Source organism: Rhinoraja longicauda, chromosome 29, assembly GCF_053455715.1.
Source record: "Rhinoraja longicauda isolate Sanriku21f chromosome 29, sRhiLon1.1, whole genome shotgun sequence".
NCBI lineage: Eukaryota > Metazoa > Chordata > Chondrichthyes > Rajiformes > Arhynchobatidae > Rhinoraja > Rhinoraja longicauda.
The window spans coordinates 13,528,006-13,544,549 of record NC_135981.1 but is presented as its reverse complement, the minus strand read 5'-3'; the positions used below and the strand labels follow the sequence as shown (position 1 = coordinate 13,544,549).

The 16,544-nt window shown below is 42.2% G+C and overlaps 1 protein-coding gene across 3 annotated transcripts in view; it reads left to right on the top strand.

Moving 5' to 3' along the window:
* LOC144607648 (KAT8 regulatory NSL complex subunit 1-like) overlaps positions 1 to 16,544 on the top strand; it is a 96,320-nt gene that overhangs the window by 73,132 nt on the left and 6,644 nt on the right. For all 3 annotated transcript variants that reach the window (XM_078424624.1, XM_078424623.1, XM_078424622.1), the window contains 9 exons: positions 791 to 986; positions 3,034 to 3,199; positions 3,877 to 4,059; positions 5,237 to 5,380; positions 11,063 to 11,211; positions 12,094 to 12,215; positions 12,898 to 12,964; positions 13,056 to 13,174; positions 14,563 to 14,767. In XM_078424624.1, the coding sequence (XP_078280750.1) occupies positions 791 to 986; positions 3,034 to 3,199; positions 3,877 to 4,059; positions 5,237 to 5,380; positions 11,063 to 11,211; positions 12,094 to 12,215; positions 12,898 to 12,964; positions 13,056 to 13,174; positions 14,563 to 14,767 (1,351 nt within the window). The remainder of the gene's footprint in view (positions 1 to 790; positions 987 to 3,033; positions 3,200 to 3,876; positions 4,060 to 5,236; positions 5,381 to 11,062; positions 11,212 to 12,093; positions 12,216 to 12,897; positions 12,965 to 13,055; positions 13,175 to 14,562; positions 14,768 to 16,544) is intronic.

The following is a 16,544-nucleotide window of genomic DNA, read 5'->3' as shown; positions in this document are numbered from 1 at the left end:
CCTCCGGTTTCAAGAACAGCTTCCCAGCAACTATTGGGCTCTTGAACCACACTGATTCAGACTTCTGAATCTGAAAGACTATCCCTGTTCGCCAGGGATGTTGTTTGACCCACTGAGTTATTACAGCACTTTGTCTATCTTTGGCATAAACCAGCTTCTGCAACACCTTGTTATCACAGTTGTCCCCTCTCTTTGCTTTCTGTCTTATAACCTATTCGTGGAACTCCTGTACGATGAGCTCTAACCTTGTAGACCAACCTGCATGTGACCTTATCAAAAACCTTCTTTAAAAATACAAACAAAATCCATAAACATAGGCACTGATCTTATTGTCATCTGCACAAGTACAGCGAGGCACAGATACAATGACAATCTTGCTTGCAGCAGCATCATGGGTACATAGACTCAGACAACACACAAAAATATCAATAATGCATGAGTTACGCATTCTAAAAGATGCCGAAAAGAACGACTGCACAAAAATAAGATGTTAGTGTAAAACACAATTAGAAAATATGTCCATGTTTGTCCCAGAGGTGTTCCGTTGCTGAGGTAGGATTAGAGTTGGGCAGATTGATTCAAGAAACTGATGATTTAGGAAAGCCACATTCTTAAAGCAATGCTTTGTGCAGATACTTTTGATGGTGGGGAGGGCTTTGCCCATGATAGACTGGGCTGAGTACACCCACTTTGTTTACAATGTGGGAAATCGATTCGATGGTGGTGGTCTGTGTTAAAATTAAACTGTCTGCTTCAACACATCCTGTGTATACTGTGCTGCTCCTTGCAGTGTTCGCAGCTTGCTTCCTGACAACAATTCAGCCGACAACTTGGATGCGGAAGAGCGACTAAATAAAAAGCAGAGATTGAATTCATTGCCTGTACCGCTTAATACTACCTGCACTGCAGCGCGAGTTCGTCCAGTACTAACTTGTAAAAAACGGAGGCTCCTCAGACCCAGTAACATGCAACCACTCAACCAAAAGGTAGGTTCAAAAATACTACTTCAAATGAAATCTGTCACCTGCTTTACTTTCACATTTCAGATTATCAGATTCTCATTTAATATTGTTGCTGAGCATTAGAGAGAAACAAATGCTTTCCCACTCCTTGGTTGTGGAGATGTTAAAGCAAATAGAAGAATCTGATGAAAGTACATTGCTGGAAGGCTTCATATTAGCTCGGGTTAAAAGAAATTAGCTTACTGCTAAAGTGGTCCTACAGCTTTAGTCAGGCAACAGTCAAGCTGCAGGTTCTGGGTATGTCTTATTTCACTGGTAGAATAGACCCATCTGTGTCTGGCACATTAGTATAGACAGGTTGAGTAACACCGAGCCTTCAATGCTGAATGCAGATCTCATTATGTCTCATGGCATCATGTCCAACTAAGTTAACGAAACAACCAGATCAATACCTATCATTCTCTCTTAGTTGATGAATCTGGGCATCTTCATAATGAACAACACTTTGAAGATTGTATATTAAGAGCAGAAGGGTGGCGAGGGAAAGGATAGTTCCCCTTAAAGATCAGCATTGCCATCTTTCTCTAGAGCTGCAAGAGATGGGAAATATTAAATTAATATTTTTAATCTGTCTTTACCTTCATTGCTTCCTCTCCATCATCAATATCTTGGAAGTCACCCTTGACCAAAAATTCAACTCGAACAGCCACTAAATACTGTGATTACAAGAGCAAGTTAGACTGCTTATCTTGTGTATCACCAGCTGATACCACAGTATCTTTCCACCTTCTACATGACAGAAGTCAGGGGTGTGATGGCATTTTCTGCACTTGACCTAATGGGTAAAGCTCCAATAACTTTCAAGATTCTCGGTACAATCCAGGACAAACCAATCCCCACCTTACCCACGTGCATAGTGGCGCCAATCCATAGAGTGTACTGTTTTCTAAGGCTACTCTGTCAGCACTTCTGAGTTATGTGGTATCAGAAAAGAAGAGGGCTGCATGTGAATGACAGCACTACGTCTACAGATTTATCTTCAGGTTATGCACTATCCAAACCTGGACATGTATTGGTGATACTTGATTGTTACTGAATCCAAATCCTGGAATTCCTAGTCCAACAGCATTGGAAGTAGCTTCACCCGAAAGAATGCAGCAATTCAAGAAAGTAGCAGACCACCTCAAAGGTAATTGGGAACGGACAGCACAAGCAGGACTCAATCTCTCTCAAATGATTTGTCGGTGGAAAAAAAAGCAAGCGAGTTGGACTGATAAGAGAATTTAAAAACGTCCCATTAACATAATAACTGCTTTGTCTGTTTGTGGCCGACATGTTTGAAGTATGCTGTGATAGTTGGATGTGTGTGCGTGCGCAATGTTTAGTCAAAACAACTGTTAACTGTTAGATTTAGGAAGAGTGTGGGAACCAGTCGTGTTGATTTTAAATTAATTTAAAGATTCAAGAAATATTAAGCTCGATTAGAATAGGTAAAGTGGTAGGTCTACTGTGACTGTTCTATAGAGCGAAATGCAATAGGAAGGAGATTAATGGAAAAATTTGTTAAAAGCAAAAGGGCGATCTGATTGAAGTATAGAGTCAAATGTGCTTAAATGTCATATGCATCAAGAACGGAACAATTAAATCTTTACTTGCTACAGCTTTACATGTTAATGTAAAAATCAACAAATAAATACAGAAAACCTTCATATTAACGGACCCCATTAGTACGGATTTCGGTCGTCATGGACGGCCCTGCCGTGGAGCCACTTCGGCTCAGTCCCGGCTTCCAAAGCTACCCCTCACTCAGAAGGTGCACCAGCGAGCCCTTCACCCATCACGCGATCTGGTTAGCGCAGCTGTTGTTGTGGCTCACATTGTAGCCCAAATCAACAGAATTTATGTTTTTTTACTTGCGTCTCTTGAGGTGCACAGAATAAGTGGCTTTGCGATACTGAAAATTGTGATATGGGCCATTTTCTAACATCACAGCTCCCACTTGCCTTAACACGGGTTTCCTGTATTTGCTGTCATTCATCATTGTTTCTTTACCTTTACTTTTTTTTTGCAGAACCTGCACCCACTTCTTGTGAAGTGTAACTGTAATGTCACAACATCGTGTATCATGTGTGGCTCCAAGAACCGCGAGACACGCGAGGATCAGTACAACATGCCCATGTCAGAGCGACTTGCATTGTTAGATGCTTGTCTACACCCAGTCCTGTCATTCTGTGATGGTAAGTTCTTTGAAAACTACAACGGCCTATGTGATGGGTGCGGATGTGCTACTGTTTGATCAAATCTAACCGAGCATCTCATGAATCGGCTCCACCAATGTTTCTAAAGTGTTCTTCTCCATCACAGCTTTATCTATTTTAGGATACAATTAGAGATGGCACACAATTTAAGTCGGCATCTTGCATTTCTGGCATGCTGGTTTGCTTAATCTTAATGTATAAGAAGGAACTGCAGTTGCTGGTTTAAACCGAAGATAGGCACAAAAAGCTGGAGTAACTCAGCAGGCCAGGTAGCATCTCTGGAGAGAAGGAATGGGTCAGATCCCTTCTCTCCAGAGATGCTACCTGACCCGCTGAGTTACCAGCTTTTTGTGTCTATCTTGCTTAATCTTAATGTCAATGTGCTTTCAAGTGGGAGTTTCTCATAATGTGTTCTAACTGCAGAGTGACTAGTTACAAAAGGTTCATTACTGCAGAGATCTTCCTCGGGAAATAATGCAGGCAAAGAAGTGCATTTTCCAGTTAAAATCTTTGTAGAAACTAGATTGTGCAGAGATAAGCTGTCACTATCTGATACTCCCACCCGCTGGCAAGACAGATCATTGCAGAACCAAGGAGCACTGAGCAGACTGAGAATTGGAAGGATGTGAATGTATTTTGTTTTGCTCTCTCCTCAGATATCCCACTGAACATGCACTTGCAACCAGTTCTGAAAGGTTATTCACAGAATAAATCACTGGATAAGAATAAAGCTTCCAAAAAGCTCTTGCTGAAGCACAAAGGCTTTTCGGTGGCAAGTCTGTCGGAACCATCCCGGAGAGTGCAGCAAAAACTAACCAACTCCATACTCGCATCAGCTAGTAAGTATCAGGATCAGTGCTATTTGAGGCATGTTTTGTTGTTGGTTTTAGAAATTAAGCAAAGATGTGTAATTGCAACAAGCCAAACACGTTTAATTTAAATGCTGATACTAAAGCTTTACGCCTGTGAGCAGTTCACCCGTCACTTAGGACCCCTTTCTAACAGTGGTACATTCACATTGGAGTATTGAAGTAACAGGTACTTAACGCCACCTGTAACCAAACGACATGAAAGGGCAGAGATACAGTGGAAATATCCACAGAACAATGGATCGCACAAGGATATTTCACATTTTATAGAGAGCTGTGCTCTGAAAGGCACTGTGCAAAATTAGATTCTAATGTGACTTTCAAAAAGGAATTGGATATATTAGAAAAATGAAACAAAAAAAATGCAGGTCCCTCAGAAAAGAACAGAAGGATATTGAATGACTTTTTCAAATGCTGGCCTGGGCAAGGTGACCTCAAGGGCCATCTGCGCTCTCTGTTATGTAAGACACGGGTAATAGGTGTGTGAACACTGGCTTACTGACAGCATGGAAATTTGAAATAGGACACAGTTGGTTATAATTTGAGCTCGCAGTTGCTGAGTACAGCTGTTTGCTGAGTATCAACTACCCAAGACTTTTTTGTTCTTCATTGGGGAAAAAGGAAGTCCGTCAGAGAAAGTTACTCATTGATTTAGTTTGTTCTCTAATTACCTCTCGGGTTCTGTAGATCACATCCTATTTCCACCCATTCATTCAGCATGTGCTGCTCTTTTACATACTCCTAGGTGGTTTTCTCCTCTGAAAAAATTCCAAGTCAGCCACTTTATCTTCTGATCTGGCAGAACCTTGAATTTAAGATTTACATTATCAAATTTGTCTTAATTCACAGCTGAAGTTTGTTCAGTTTCTGTCCACTGTGACCACAAAATTCCAAGTTTTAAGTGTGAACTCTGTCTATTTGTATTTTACGGGAAGGTTTCCTGCTTTTTAAGAGTTGGAACTTGGGATCTTGCTGGTACGTCGTGGGATTAAAGTGAAGATAATTCCATAAGATTGAGTTTAGAGTTCGTTGATTTAGGATGACTATGATAGTTCCTGACATTGTTAGAAGCATTTTAACAGAGGGACCAAGCATCACACTGTGCAGGAAAATATCTATTGACTTTAAAAGTGTGATTTCTTTGCAGAGTATACCTATAATAAGAATCGTACAGAGAAGACGCGGCATTTTGATGATTTGCTGTCTGTCTCTAAGTTCGAGAGCGCTAACGTACAGGATAGATTCCTCAACAAAAGGAGACACCGTGATTCTTCATCAGAAGTAGTGGAAGGTGAGTCCTGGGTCTTGATCTCCTGTAAAAGGCTAATGATGTTGAAGAAAAGGTGTTAACAGTTAACATTTGGGCTAAATTAATAAGCAATGAGTTTCATCCACCACTTCCTTCTACAGGAATGGAGTCACTAGATTCAGCCCAAGGAGATTGTTTACCTGCTCTCCCATTCTACCTTAATAGAGAAAAGTGACATTAAATCATCCATTATCGCAGGGGCTCTGGCACTTCCAGCAGGGATCTGTTACCGTTCTGTTGGATTTTGGATGCTTATCAATCCTGAGACTGGGTGTTAATGTAACCAGGCTGTTTGCTGATTCTAGCTTGCCAGGCATGGACTGCTTCTGGTGTATATTACAGTAAACAGTTCAGGTAACAATGCCCAGCTTGTTAACATTTCTATTGATAGCTATCCATTCTTAGCATTTCTTGTTTAACATCTGGAGTAAAGTTTGGGAATCATTGTGTATCATGCATTGTTGGAGAAAATATAAGGTTAGTTCATGGTAAAAGTGTTGCCACTTATGTTTTGCAGTTCACAGCAAAGGCACAGCTTGTAACTGACTGCAGATTTGGCAATGTGTTGTGTTCACTTAGCAGGTGTCAAGGTTTTTGTATTCAGGATGGAATGAGTATGAGTTTTTTTTCTCCTATTCATTTCAAAAAATAGTGTCAATCTGTGAATGCATTGCATGCAATGCATTGTCTGAACAATGATCTTATTTTTCTTTAGCAAAGCTGAAGGTTTTCCCTAAATAGGGTAGTAAAGAATTTGTATGTCTAATTCAAATTCACATGTCATTATTTTCCAAATTAGCTTAATTGCTTATCTTGCATAGTGCTGGAGGATTGCAAATATTGAATCTTAGCGACAGCTGATGGAGCTGCTGCCTCACAGCACCAAAGACACATGTTCAATCCCTATCTCGGGTGCTCACTGTGTGAGTCTGTTCATTCTTCCTGTGACTGCGTGGGTTCCCTTGGGTGCTCCGATTTCCTCCCACATCGCAAAGGAGTATGGGTTTGGAGGTTAATTGGCCTCCCTAAATTGTGTAGCTATTGTGCAAACAAATGTCAAAATTAAGTCTATGGGATTGAACAATGGTGGCATTGGTATAAAAATGGCAAAGGATGTGATGACAATGGTGATTGATAAAACAGTCTAAAGTGCTGAAGTAACTCAGCAGGTCAGGCAGCATCGCTGGAGAGCGTGGCCAGCTGACGTTTTGGGTCAAGACCCCTCTTCAGACTCCTCTAAAAGGACCATTGTGTGAAGGACCTGGACTTGGGTGCATTGTATAATTTCAAGGACTAAAGATGGAGCAAAATTCTGTTGTATATCAAAGGACAATAATAGGTTTCAGGAAGATGTTGGCTACTGAAACAGTCACATGGAACATGTGCGTAAAGAATGCGTATGAAGTGGGGCATGCTGAGGAGACGGAATCTTGTGGATGCGGTTTGGAGAGACCATTATTATTTGCAGGGTGTTGGAGTGTAATTCAGTCCCTTTACTGACTATTGTTTATTTGAACTGATAATATTATAGCACCCTTTACTGAAAAGATTAGTCTGTAGTAGCCATGATCTGAAATAAACTTGACTTTAAAGTTAATGTTTTTCACAATATTATTCACTGCAATATTATTGCAGCCTTCCAAACACAACTTTTGATTACAATAGTTCTAAAGTAATATGAGCTGTGAAAAGATCCACAGGGATAGAAGAAAGCAATTACTAGAATAAGTAGTAGAGACTTTTAGATAGAGCCAGACTAAGATTTCAAAGGTCACGATTTATAATGTTATAGAGATAACTCCAACATCGCAACGGTCAAGTTTAAACCCAAGCCCCTAGAGCTTTGAGACGTCAAAGTTAATCATGCACAGTGTGAAAAGTCATTAGGCTCTACAGCAACAAAAAAAAAAAACAGGCCCTTCTGCACTAATCCTATTTGCCCATTTTAGGACTATATCCTTCTATGCTTTGCCTGGTTAAGTGTCTGAATTCCTCTTAAACGTGGTAATTGTGTCTGGATTCCCTCGCCACTTGAAAGCTCCTTCCAGATTTATCAACCATACTTAATATTTCACGATTTCAAGATCAATTTATTGTCACATATACCAGTGAAATTTGAGTTAACATACAGCCATACGAAGTAAAAAGCAACAAGACACACAGCCACATAAAATAAAATTTAATATAAGCATCCACCACAGCGGATTCCACATTCCTCACTGTGATGGAAGGTAATTAAGTTCAATCACCTTCCTCTTTTTTCACCCGCCGTCGGGGCTGTTGAACCATCCGCAGTCGCCGCTGCCGATTGTCCAAAGTCTTCGTGTCGGGATGATCGAAAACTCCCTTGTCGGGACAGTTGAAACACGTGGAGCTCCCGAGTCGGCCTCTTTTTACCAGAAACTTCACGATGTTAAAGTCAACAGGCCCTGCGTTTGGAGCTCTCCACAGTCGATCCCCGGCAAAGGATCCGAGCTCCACGATGTTAAAGTCCGCGCCGCGCCTGAGGCATGAAGCGCCGGGCCGGTCTCCAGGAAAGGCCTCCAACTCCTCAATGTTAGGCTGCAGTGGGGACGGAGATACGATATGGAGAAAAATCGCATTTCTGTCGAGGAAGAGATTGAAGAAAAGTTTCCCCCAACTCCCCCCCACCCCCTCCCCACATAAAACAAACCAAGAAACACTAAAACATACTTTTAACACATACTTAAAATAACAATAACAGAAGAAAGGACAGACAGACGATTGGCAAGGTAGCCAATGCTGGTGGCGCCACCCAGTGGATGGCGCCACCATCGCAACCAATCTATGGCGCGGCCACTCCATGTTTAAAAAATAACGTTGCAGATCCCCTGTATAAGTTCCTCCTCTCAGCTTAAACCTATGCCCAATTGTCTTTAATACTTCTACATGGGAAAAATAATGATTATCTGCCTTATCTGTGCCCCTCCTAATCTTAAACTTCCATCACCATTCAGTCTCCAGGGAAAACAAGTCCAATCTATCTAATCTCTCCCATAACTAAAGCCCTCCAATACAGGCAATATGTTGGTGAATCTCCTCTGCACTGTCTCTGGCGCAATAATGTTCTTCCTATCGTATGATGATCCAAACTGTACACAATACTCCAAGCGAGGTCTAACATAGCATCCCAACTCGTATTCTATGCATCATCCTATGAAGGCAAGCATTCAAGAGAGAGCTGGATAGAGCTCTTAAGGATAGTGGAGTCAGGGGGTATGGGGAGAAGGCAGGAACGGGGTACTGATTGAGAATGATTAGCCATGATCACATTGAATGGCGGTGCTGGCTCGAAGGGCCGAATGGCCTCCCTCTGCACCTATTGTCTATTGCCGTAAGCTGTGTTTGCCATCATAATTTGATTAACTGGAATTTTTGAGGATATAACTTCTGGAATTTTTTGAGGATGTAACTTCTGGAATTTTTTGAGGATGTAACTATGAAAATCGATAGGGGAGAGCCGGTGGATGTGTACCTCGACTTTCGGAAAGCTTTCGACAAGGTCCCACTTAGGAGATTAGTGGGCGAAGTTTGAGCACATAGTATTGGGGGTAGGGTACTGACATGGATAGAAAAATGGTTGGCAGACAGAACGCAAAGAGTGGGGATAAATGGGTCCCTTTCAGAATGGCAGGCAGTGACTTGTGGGGTACCGCAAGCCTCGGTGCTGGGACTGCAGCTATTTACAATATACATTAATGACTTGGATGAAGGGATTAAAAGTACCATTAGCAAATTTGCAGATAATACAAAGCTGGGTGGTAGTGTGAGCTGTGAGGAAGATGCTATGAGGTTGCAGGGTGATTTGGACAGGTTCTGTGAGTGGGCGGATGCATGGTAGATGCAGTTTAATGTGGATAAGTGTGAGGTTATCCACTTTGGTGGTAAGAATAAGAAGGCAGATTATCTGAATGGTGTCAAGTTAGGAAAAGGGGACGTACAACGAGATCTGGGTGTCCTAGTGCATCAGTCACTGAAAGGAAGCATGCAGGTACAGCAGGCAGTGAAGAAAGCCAATGGAATGTTGGCCTTCATAACAAGAGGAGTTGAGTATAGGAGCAAAGAGGTCCTTCTGCAGTTGTATAGGGCCCTAGTGAGACTGCACCTGGAGTACTGTGTGCAGTTTTGGTCTCCAAATTTGAGGATATTCTTGCTATTGAGGGCGTGCAGCTTAGATTTACTAGGTTCATTCCTGGAATGGCGGGACTGTCATATGTTGAAAGACTGGAGCGGCTGGGCTTGTATACCCTGGCATTTAGAAGGATGAGAGGGGATCTTATCGAAACATATAAGATTATTAAGGGGTTGGACACGTTAGAGGCAGGAAACATGTTCCCAATGTTGGGGGGAGTCCAGAACCAGGGGCCACAGTTTAAGAATAAGGGGTAGGCCATTTAGAACTGAGATGAGGAAAAACATTTTCAGTCAGAGAGTTGTAAATCTGTGGAATTCTCTGCCTCAGAAGGTAGTGGAGGCCAATTCTCTGAATGCATTCAAGAGAGAGCTAGATAGAGCTCTTAAGGATAGCGGAGTCAGGGGGTATGGGGAGAAAGCAGGAACGGGGTACTGATTGAGAATGATCAGCCATGATCACATTGAATGGTGTTACTGGCTCGAAGGGCCGAATGGCCTACTCCTGCACCTATTGTCTATAATCAAACTCCTTTGTCATATACAGGGAATTATGGAAAAGGACCCCTCTGGGTCCATCTGTTCATCAAGATCCTTAGTGCCCTACTTTCGTACATGACCTACCCGTATTTGACCGAAAAATGTGCCAGCACCTACTGCCTTGCCTTCAACAATCCTTATTGCCCCTCTCAAAAAACTAAACTGAAATTGGTGTGATATGATTTGCATGTGGAAAGCCATGCTGACAATTCTTTGCCTTTCCAAATGCAAATAAATTCTCTCAGTATCCCTTCCCATCACTAGTGCAAGGTTTACCGACCTGTAGTTCCCTTGTTTATCCCTACAGTCCTTGTTAAATAAAGGCACAACGTTAGCTCTCCTACAGTGTTCTGGTAACTCACCCGTGGCTTACAAAGTTAGAGACATTTCTGTCAGGGCCCCATCAATCTCTTCCCTTGCTCTGCATTACATCCCACGATGCACTAGGTCAGGCACTGAGGATTCATCCATCATTATGCGTTTCATAATTTCTAACACCTTACCTTTGTGAAGTTGATATGCTCAAAGATATAAATGTTTCCCTTCACGGAACTCATTAACTTCCATGTCCTCCATGGGGAAATAAAAACAAGAAGCATTTAAGACAATGCCCATTGCTTGTGCCTCCACTCATAGACAACCATCTGTAGGGGACCCACTCTTGCCAACCACCATTTTACTGTTACCAAATCTATTAGGATACTCTTTTTTTTAAGGAAACTAGCATGAGGAGCATCTTTATCTCTTTCAATGACTAGATATCCCAGCTTTGCAGGTGTGAAAGAGATTTACTGAAATATTGCAAGGATGAGGTTCTTAAATGCATTGTTATAACCAAAGTTAATTGAATCATTGACTTTTGTTTCTCTGTCTACAGTTGCTTCCTGACCATCTGAGCATGTCCAGTACTTTACCTCAGATCTGCAACATCCATGAAATTTTGCTTTTGTCTGATCCAAATATCTTTTTCAGCTCGACAGGCCCTTTCGGATATGGGGAGCACGTATGGTTCTGCTCTTAGCTGTCACACCTCAACCCACGGCTCGTTGCTGCGACAGTTATCTTCATCTGAGAGTTCTGCATCAAGCATGACCAACACGAACACTATGGCGTCCACTTTGGTAAGGAGGAGCTTTTGTTTTTGGAATAAAATGAAAATTGTAACAAGGTTCTGTTCTTATGATATTGTGAGCTCAAGATATTGTGTGTCAGGATTGAGAGTAGAACGTTTCCCAGTTGGATGGTGAAGCATCCAGAGGCCTGTGACATGGATCCATGTGAAGTGGATCCAAAACTGGCTTTGTCAGATGAGGCAGAAAGTGATGCAGAGTGTTTTTCTGATTGGAAGTCTGATCAGTGGTGTATCACAAGGGTTAGTACTGCAGCCTTTGCTTGTGATGTACATTAGCCATTTGGATATGAATGCAAGAAGTATGATTAATTTGCAGATGTGAAAATAGGTTTCGTAGAGACCAGAGAGGGTTGTCTTAACTTGGGCATTTGGGTTCCAACCCTGTCTGGACTGAGAAGCTTCCTGTCAGCACTTTGACTAGGAATAACTTATGAAGTGTGTTTTTCAGTATTTGTCTAACTCTGTGTGGTATCCACAGTCAGAAGGTTGCTGTTGTGAAAAATCATGGATGATTTTGTTTTTATTTATTCCTCTTTGCAGCTTGTTAAGATTATGTTCCCCCAGTACCTGTCCAGTAGCAATGGAGTTGCTCAAATGACACTGTTGCAATGGCTGTGCAGCTTTTCACCTGGCAATACTGTTTGCTGATAGCGAAGAGATCAAGGATAAGGGTGGGACATTGTATCTGTTATCTCAGTACTGGTCTTCCTCGATCTGGTCAATTATCAAAATTAATCTTCTCTTCTGCCTCAAACTGAATAAATTCAAAGTATTAGTGATATCCATATTAGAATTTATTTAGCTGTTGTATACCAATATGGCTGAAGGCATCCTGGATACAATGCAATCATTTGCTTCAATCTTTTTGTAGCAGGCACTCAGGAAGCGAAGGGGAGAAAGCTCCTTTGACATTAACAACATTGTGATCCCAATGTCCATTGCTGCAACAACTCGTGTGGAGAAGCTTCAGTATAAGGAGATCCTAACACCGAGGTACATGTTCAGCATTTGTTTCAAGTGTTCACACATTGAATTGGGTGACATTGGGAGGGATTGTCTTGCAAAGTCAAGATCAATAGCCATTTTCTGCATCTCCTGTCAGATCCTCGCCTTGATCCGAATGTAATAAACACGCTTCAAGGACACTGAACATAAATGCTTTGTTTTATTTGTCCGCCATTCCTTTACATCCTGGCAGTGTGCTCTGATCTTTCTGAATCATAGTAACATGTGATACATTTAAATATGATGTCAGTTACCATGACACCCCTCCCTTATCAAACAAAAAGGATATCTGCATTATCACATTGTAAACTGAACAGTCCACCCATTTAGGATATGGTATTGGTTACATTGATAACGCATCATTTTCACGTCAAAGCATCTCATAGTCCTCGTATCTCTTGGGTGATCCTCTCTGAGGTTTTGGTCTGATCACTGCCCTCTTTGTCCTTCAAATGTATTTGTTTTTCCATCATCTCTCTTTGGTTTGCCTGAGAACCCCTGTTTCAGACCATGAGATTGGATGGAGGGAGCTGTTAACAAAATGATTACTCCTGCTTCTATCCTGCTATTGTCTGAGAGTTTGTGTTTAATCCATTCGTTTAATGATGAGAAGTGGAAGAAAGAGTACCTGAATTCTTTCAAATGTGACAATTTTATTTTCATCATCTAGCTGGCGTGTGATGGACTTAAAACCTGATTCAACAAATCACAGACTCTGTACAGAGGAGCAAGAAGAGGTAATGCACCTAACTGACAGAAAATAACCTTGTCAAGTTTACAAAGTTGAATATCAATTTTATTAATATAGAAATACTGCATCTCTTTTAGATGGAGGATCTTTCTGATGCAGCCTTTAGCTCTCGACACGCACAATATGAGGAATTTGAACGTTCCCGGTGGACAACGTGGTTGGCCTCCCCAGTCAGTGCCCAGCGGCGTGGAAGCAGGTACTGATCGGATCCCGCCAGAGCTGCAGTGTCATGCTTTGCTGCTTATGGTGTGAAGAGAATGCCTTGGTGCCTGGGCATTGGATTATTTTCTGCAGTGCTTTGCCCAAGAACCGACAGCCTTTGCTGCTGTAACTCAGCCTAGATGAGCATCAGTAGACAAGCAATGTGTATCGACAAGACTACTTGGCTCTAATTCCTCACAAACTTCCCATGCAGGAGACTGACCTCCACTCGGTTCCTGATTGAAATTGGTAAAGTCCTTTGCCAGAAATCTAGGTGTAGGTATCCTCGCCCTATGCTGCAGCATAGGCTTGGAAACATAACTTGGGGAAAGGATATGATCATCAAAATTATGTAACTTGTGAAAGATTTGTGGTCCAAGTAACGTTTACAAGAACGTGCGTGGTCTGTTTAACTACTGAGTTTGTTTGATCCTTTCTCTGAGATCATTGGTCTTTTAGGGGAGAGTTACAGCTGTCAACACCCCCTATCTGGGTTAACAACTCCTGAGCAGTCGATCAATAGTTCTTAATGAAACCCTAATCAGAGCTGTGCGGGTTTTTAGGTTAATTGGTCTCCAAATTGCCCCTCGTGTAAGGAGTGGATGTGAAAGTGGGATAACATAGAACTGATGTGGATAGGTGATCAATGGTCAGGTGGTCTCAGTGGACCAAAGGACTTGTTGCCATGCTGTATCTTTCGATCAATAATTTCTGCTATTTATTCGCTGAAACGTAACACTTATACACCAGCCACCACGATGGCTGCCTCGCCTACAGTCTGTCCTTTTCGGATTATTTTTGTTATTTTTGATAAGTTTTTAAAGTTTATGTAATTGTTCTCTGGTTTGTTTTATGTGGGGGAGGGGGTCGGGGGAAACCTTTTTTCAATCTCTTGCCTTGCCGGAGATGTGATTGTTTTCCGGATCGTATCTTTGGTCGCTCTGCGGCCTAACATCGTGGAGCTGGAGGCCTTGCCTGGGACTGACTTTGAGCCCCACCATCAGAGCATACGATTCCTTATCTGGATCAATGCTCCAATGCGGGAGCTTGATCGCCCCGACGAGGAAGGCCTGCTGCCAGCTATGGGAGCTAAGATCGTTCTGTCAACGGAAGGTTAGAGGCCCCCGGCTGCCTGGGACTAAGAAGGGATTGAACTTTTTGTCGCCTCCCATCACAGTGAGGAATGTGGAGGGGTCACTGTGGTGGATGTTCATGTTAAAATGTATTTTGTGTGTCCTGTTGCTTTTTATTGTTATGACTGTATGGCAAATGAAGTTCCTTGTATATTGCAAAACATACTTCGCTAGTAAAGTATTGTTGTGGTTTTGATTAAAGACTACCATCAGATCACTCCTATGCCTTGTTTTCTTTTACAATTTGCAGATCTTACAAATCAACAGATGAACATTTGACCCCTCAGCCTGCTTCTCCTGATGTCAGTTATCACAGTCTCGGAGATTTGACCGTTTCAGGTTCACCTTGCAGCCCTTATCCACCCACAGTCAATCAAGACATGCGTTACTCGCCCCTTTCACAAGACTATGAGGATACACGCTGTTCCTCGCCGGATATTGGTCATGAAGAAGAGGTGAGGCTAAACAAGTCAACTCAAGAGTAAATTGGTTTCTTAAAAATCTAACTGATAGTGTCTCACAAAAATGTATTAAAGCAGTAATGGGGCAGCATATTTGTGTGGCAAATTCTTATAATCTCAAATGTTGGCAGATTTAGATAAAATGAAAATCCAGAGTTACTATGTCCATGAGTATGTTGCAGGGGTGATAGAGAAGTAAAAGGGGTGGAGGAGTCGCATTAATAATCAGGGAGAATGGCACTGTTACACTCAGGACACACTGAGTCCACTGAGGCGTTATGATTAGAGCTCAAAACTCAGAACGGTGCAATTACTTAATGGCATTAGAAACATAGAAAAATATGTGCAGGCGTAGGCCATTCGGCCCTTCAAGCCAGCACCACCTCTCAATGTGATCATCTAAAATCAGTATCCCGTTCCTGCTTTTTCCCCATATCACTTGATTCCTTTAGCCCTAAGAGCTAAATCTAACTCTCTCTTGAAAATATCCAGTGAATTGGCCTCCACTGCCTTCTGTGGCAGAGTATTCCACAGATTCACAACTCTCGGGTGAAAAGGTTTTTCCTCGTCTCAGTCCTAAATGGCCTGCCTCTTATTCTTAAACTGTGACCCCTGGTTCTGGACTCCCCTGACATTCCTGTATCTAGCCCGTCCAATCCTTTAAGAATTTTATATGTTTCCATAAGATCCCCTCTCATCCGTCTAAATTCCAGTGAATACAAGCTCAGTCAACCCATTCTTTCATCATATGCCAGTCCCGCCATCCTAGGAATTAACTTGGTGAACCTACGCTGCACTCCCTCAATAGCAATAATGTCCTTCCTCAAATTAGGAGACCAAAACTGCACACAATACTCCAGATGCGGTCTAACCGGGGTCCTGTACAAATGCAGTAGGACCACCTTGCTCCTAAACTCAAATCCTCTCGCAATGAAGGCCAACATGCCATTAGTTTTTTTCACTGCCTGCTGTACCTGTAAGCTTACTTTCAGTGACTGATGTACAAGCACACCCAGGTCTTGTTGCACCTCCCCTTTTCCTAATCTGACACCATTCAGATAATAATCTGCCTTCCAGTTCTTGCCACCTAAGTGGATAACCTCACATTTATCCACATTATACTGCATATGCCATGCATCTGCCCACTCACCCAACCTATCCAAGTCACCCTGCAGCCTCATAGCATCCTCCTCGCAGCTCACATTGCCACCTAGCTTTGTGTCATCCGCAAACTTGAAGATGTTACATTTAATGCCCTCATCCAAATCGTTAATATATATTATGAATAACTGGGGTCCCAGCACTGAGCCTTGCGGCACTCCACTAGTCACTGCCTGCCATTCTGAAACGGACCTGTTCATTCCTATTCTTTGCTTCCTGTCTGCCAACCAGTTCTCTATCCATGTCAATACCCTACCCCCAATACCATGTGCTCTAATTTTGCACACTAATCTCTTGTGTGGGACCTTGTCAAAGGCTTTTTGAAAATCCAGATGCACCACATCCACTGGCTCTCCTTATCCATTCTACTTGTTACCTCCTCAAAAAATTCCAGAAGATTAGTCAAGCATTATGTTATAGACCTCTCAATAGCCTAAAGAAGATAGAGGAACAGATATGTAGGCAAATGAAAGAAAGATGTAGAAGGAACAGGGTTGTTGTAGTGGGTGACTCTAACTTTCCCAATAATGACTGGGACTTACTCAGTGTAAAAGATTTGTGACGTATATGCAAGAGGGTTCTTGAAACTGTATGTGGATAGTCCAATTCA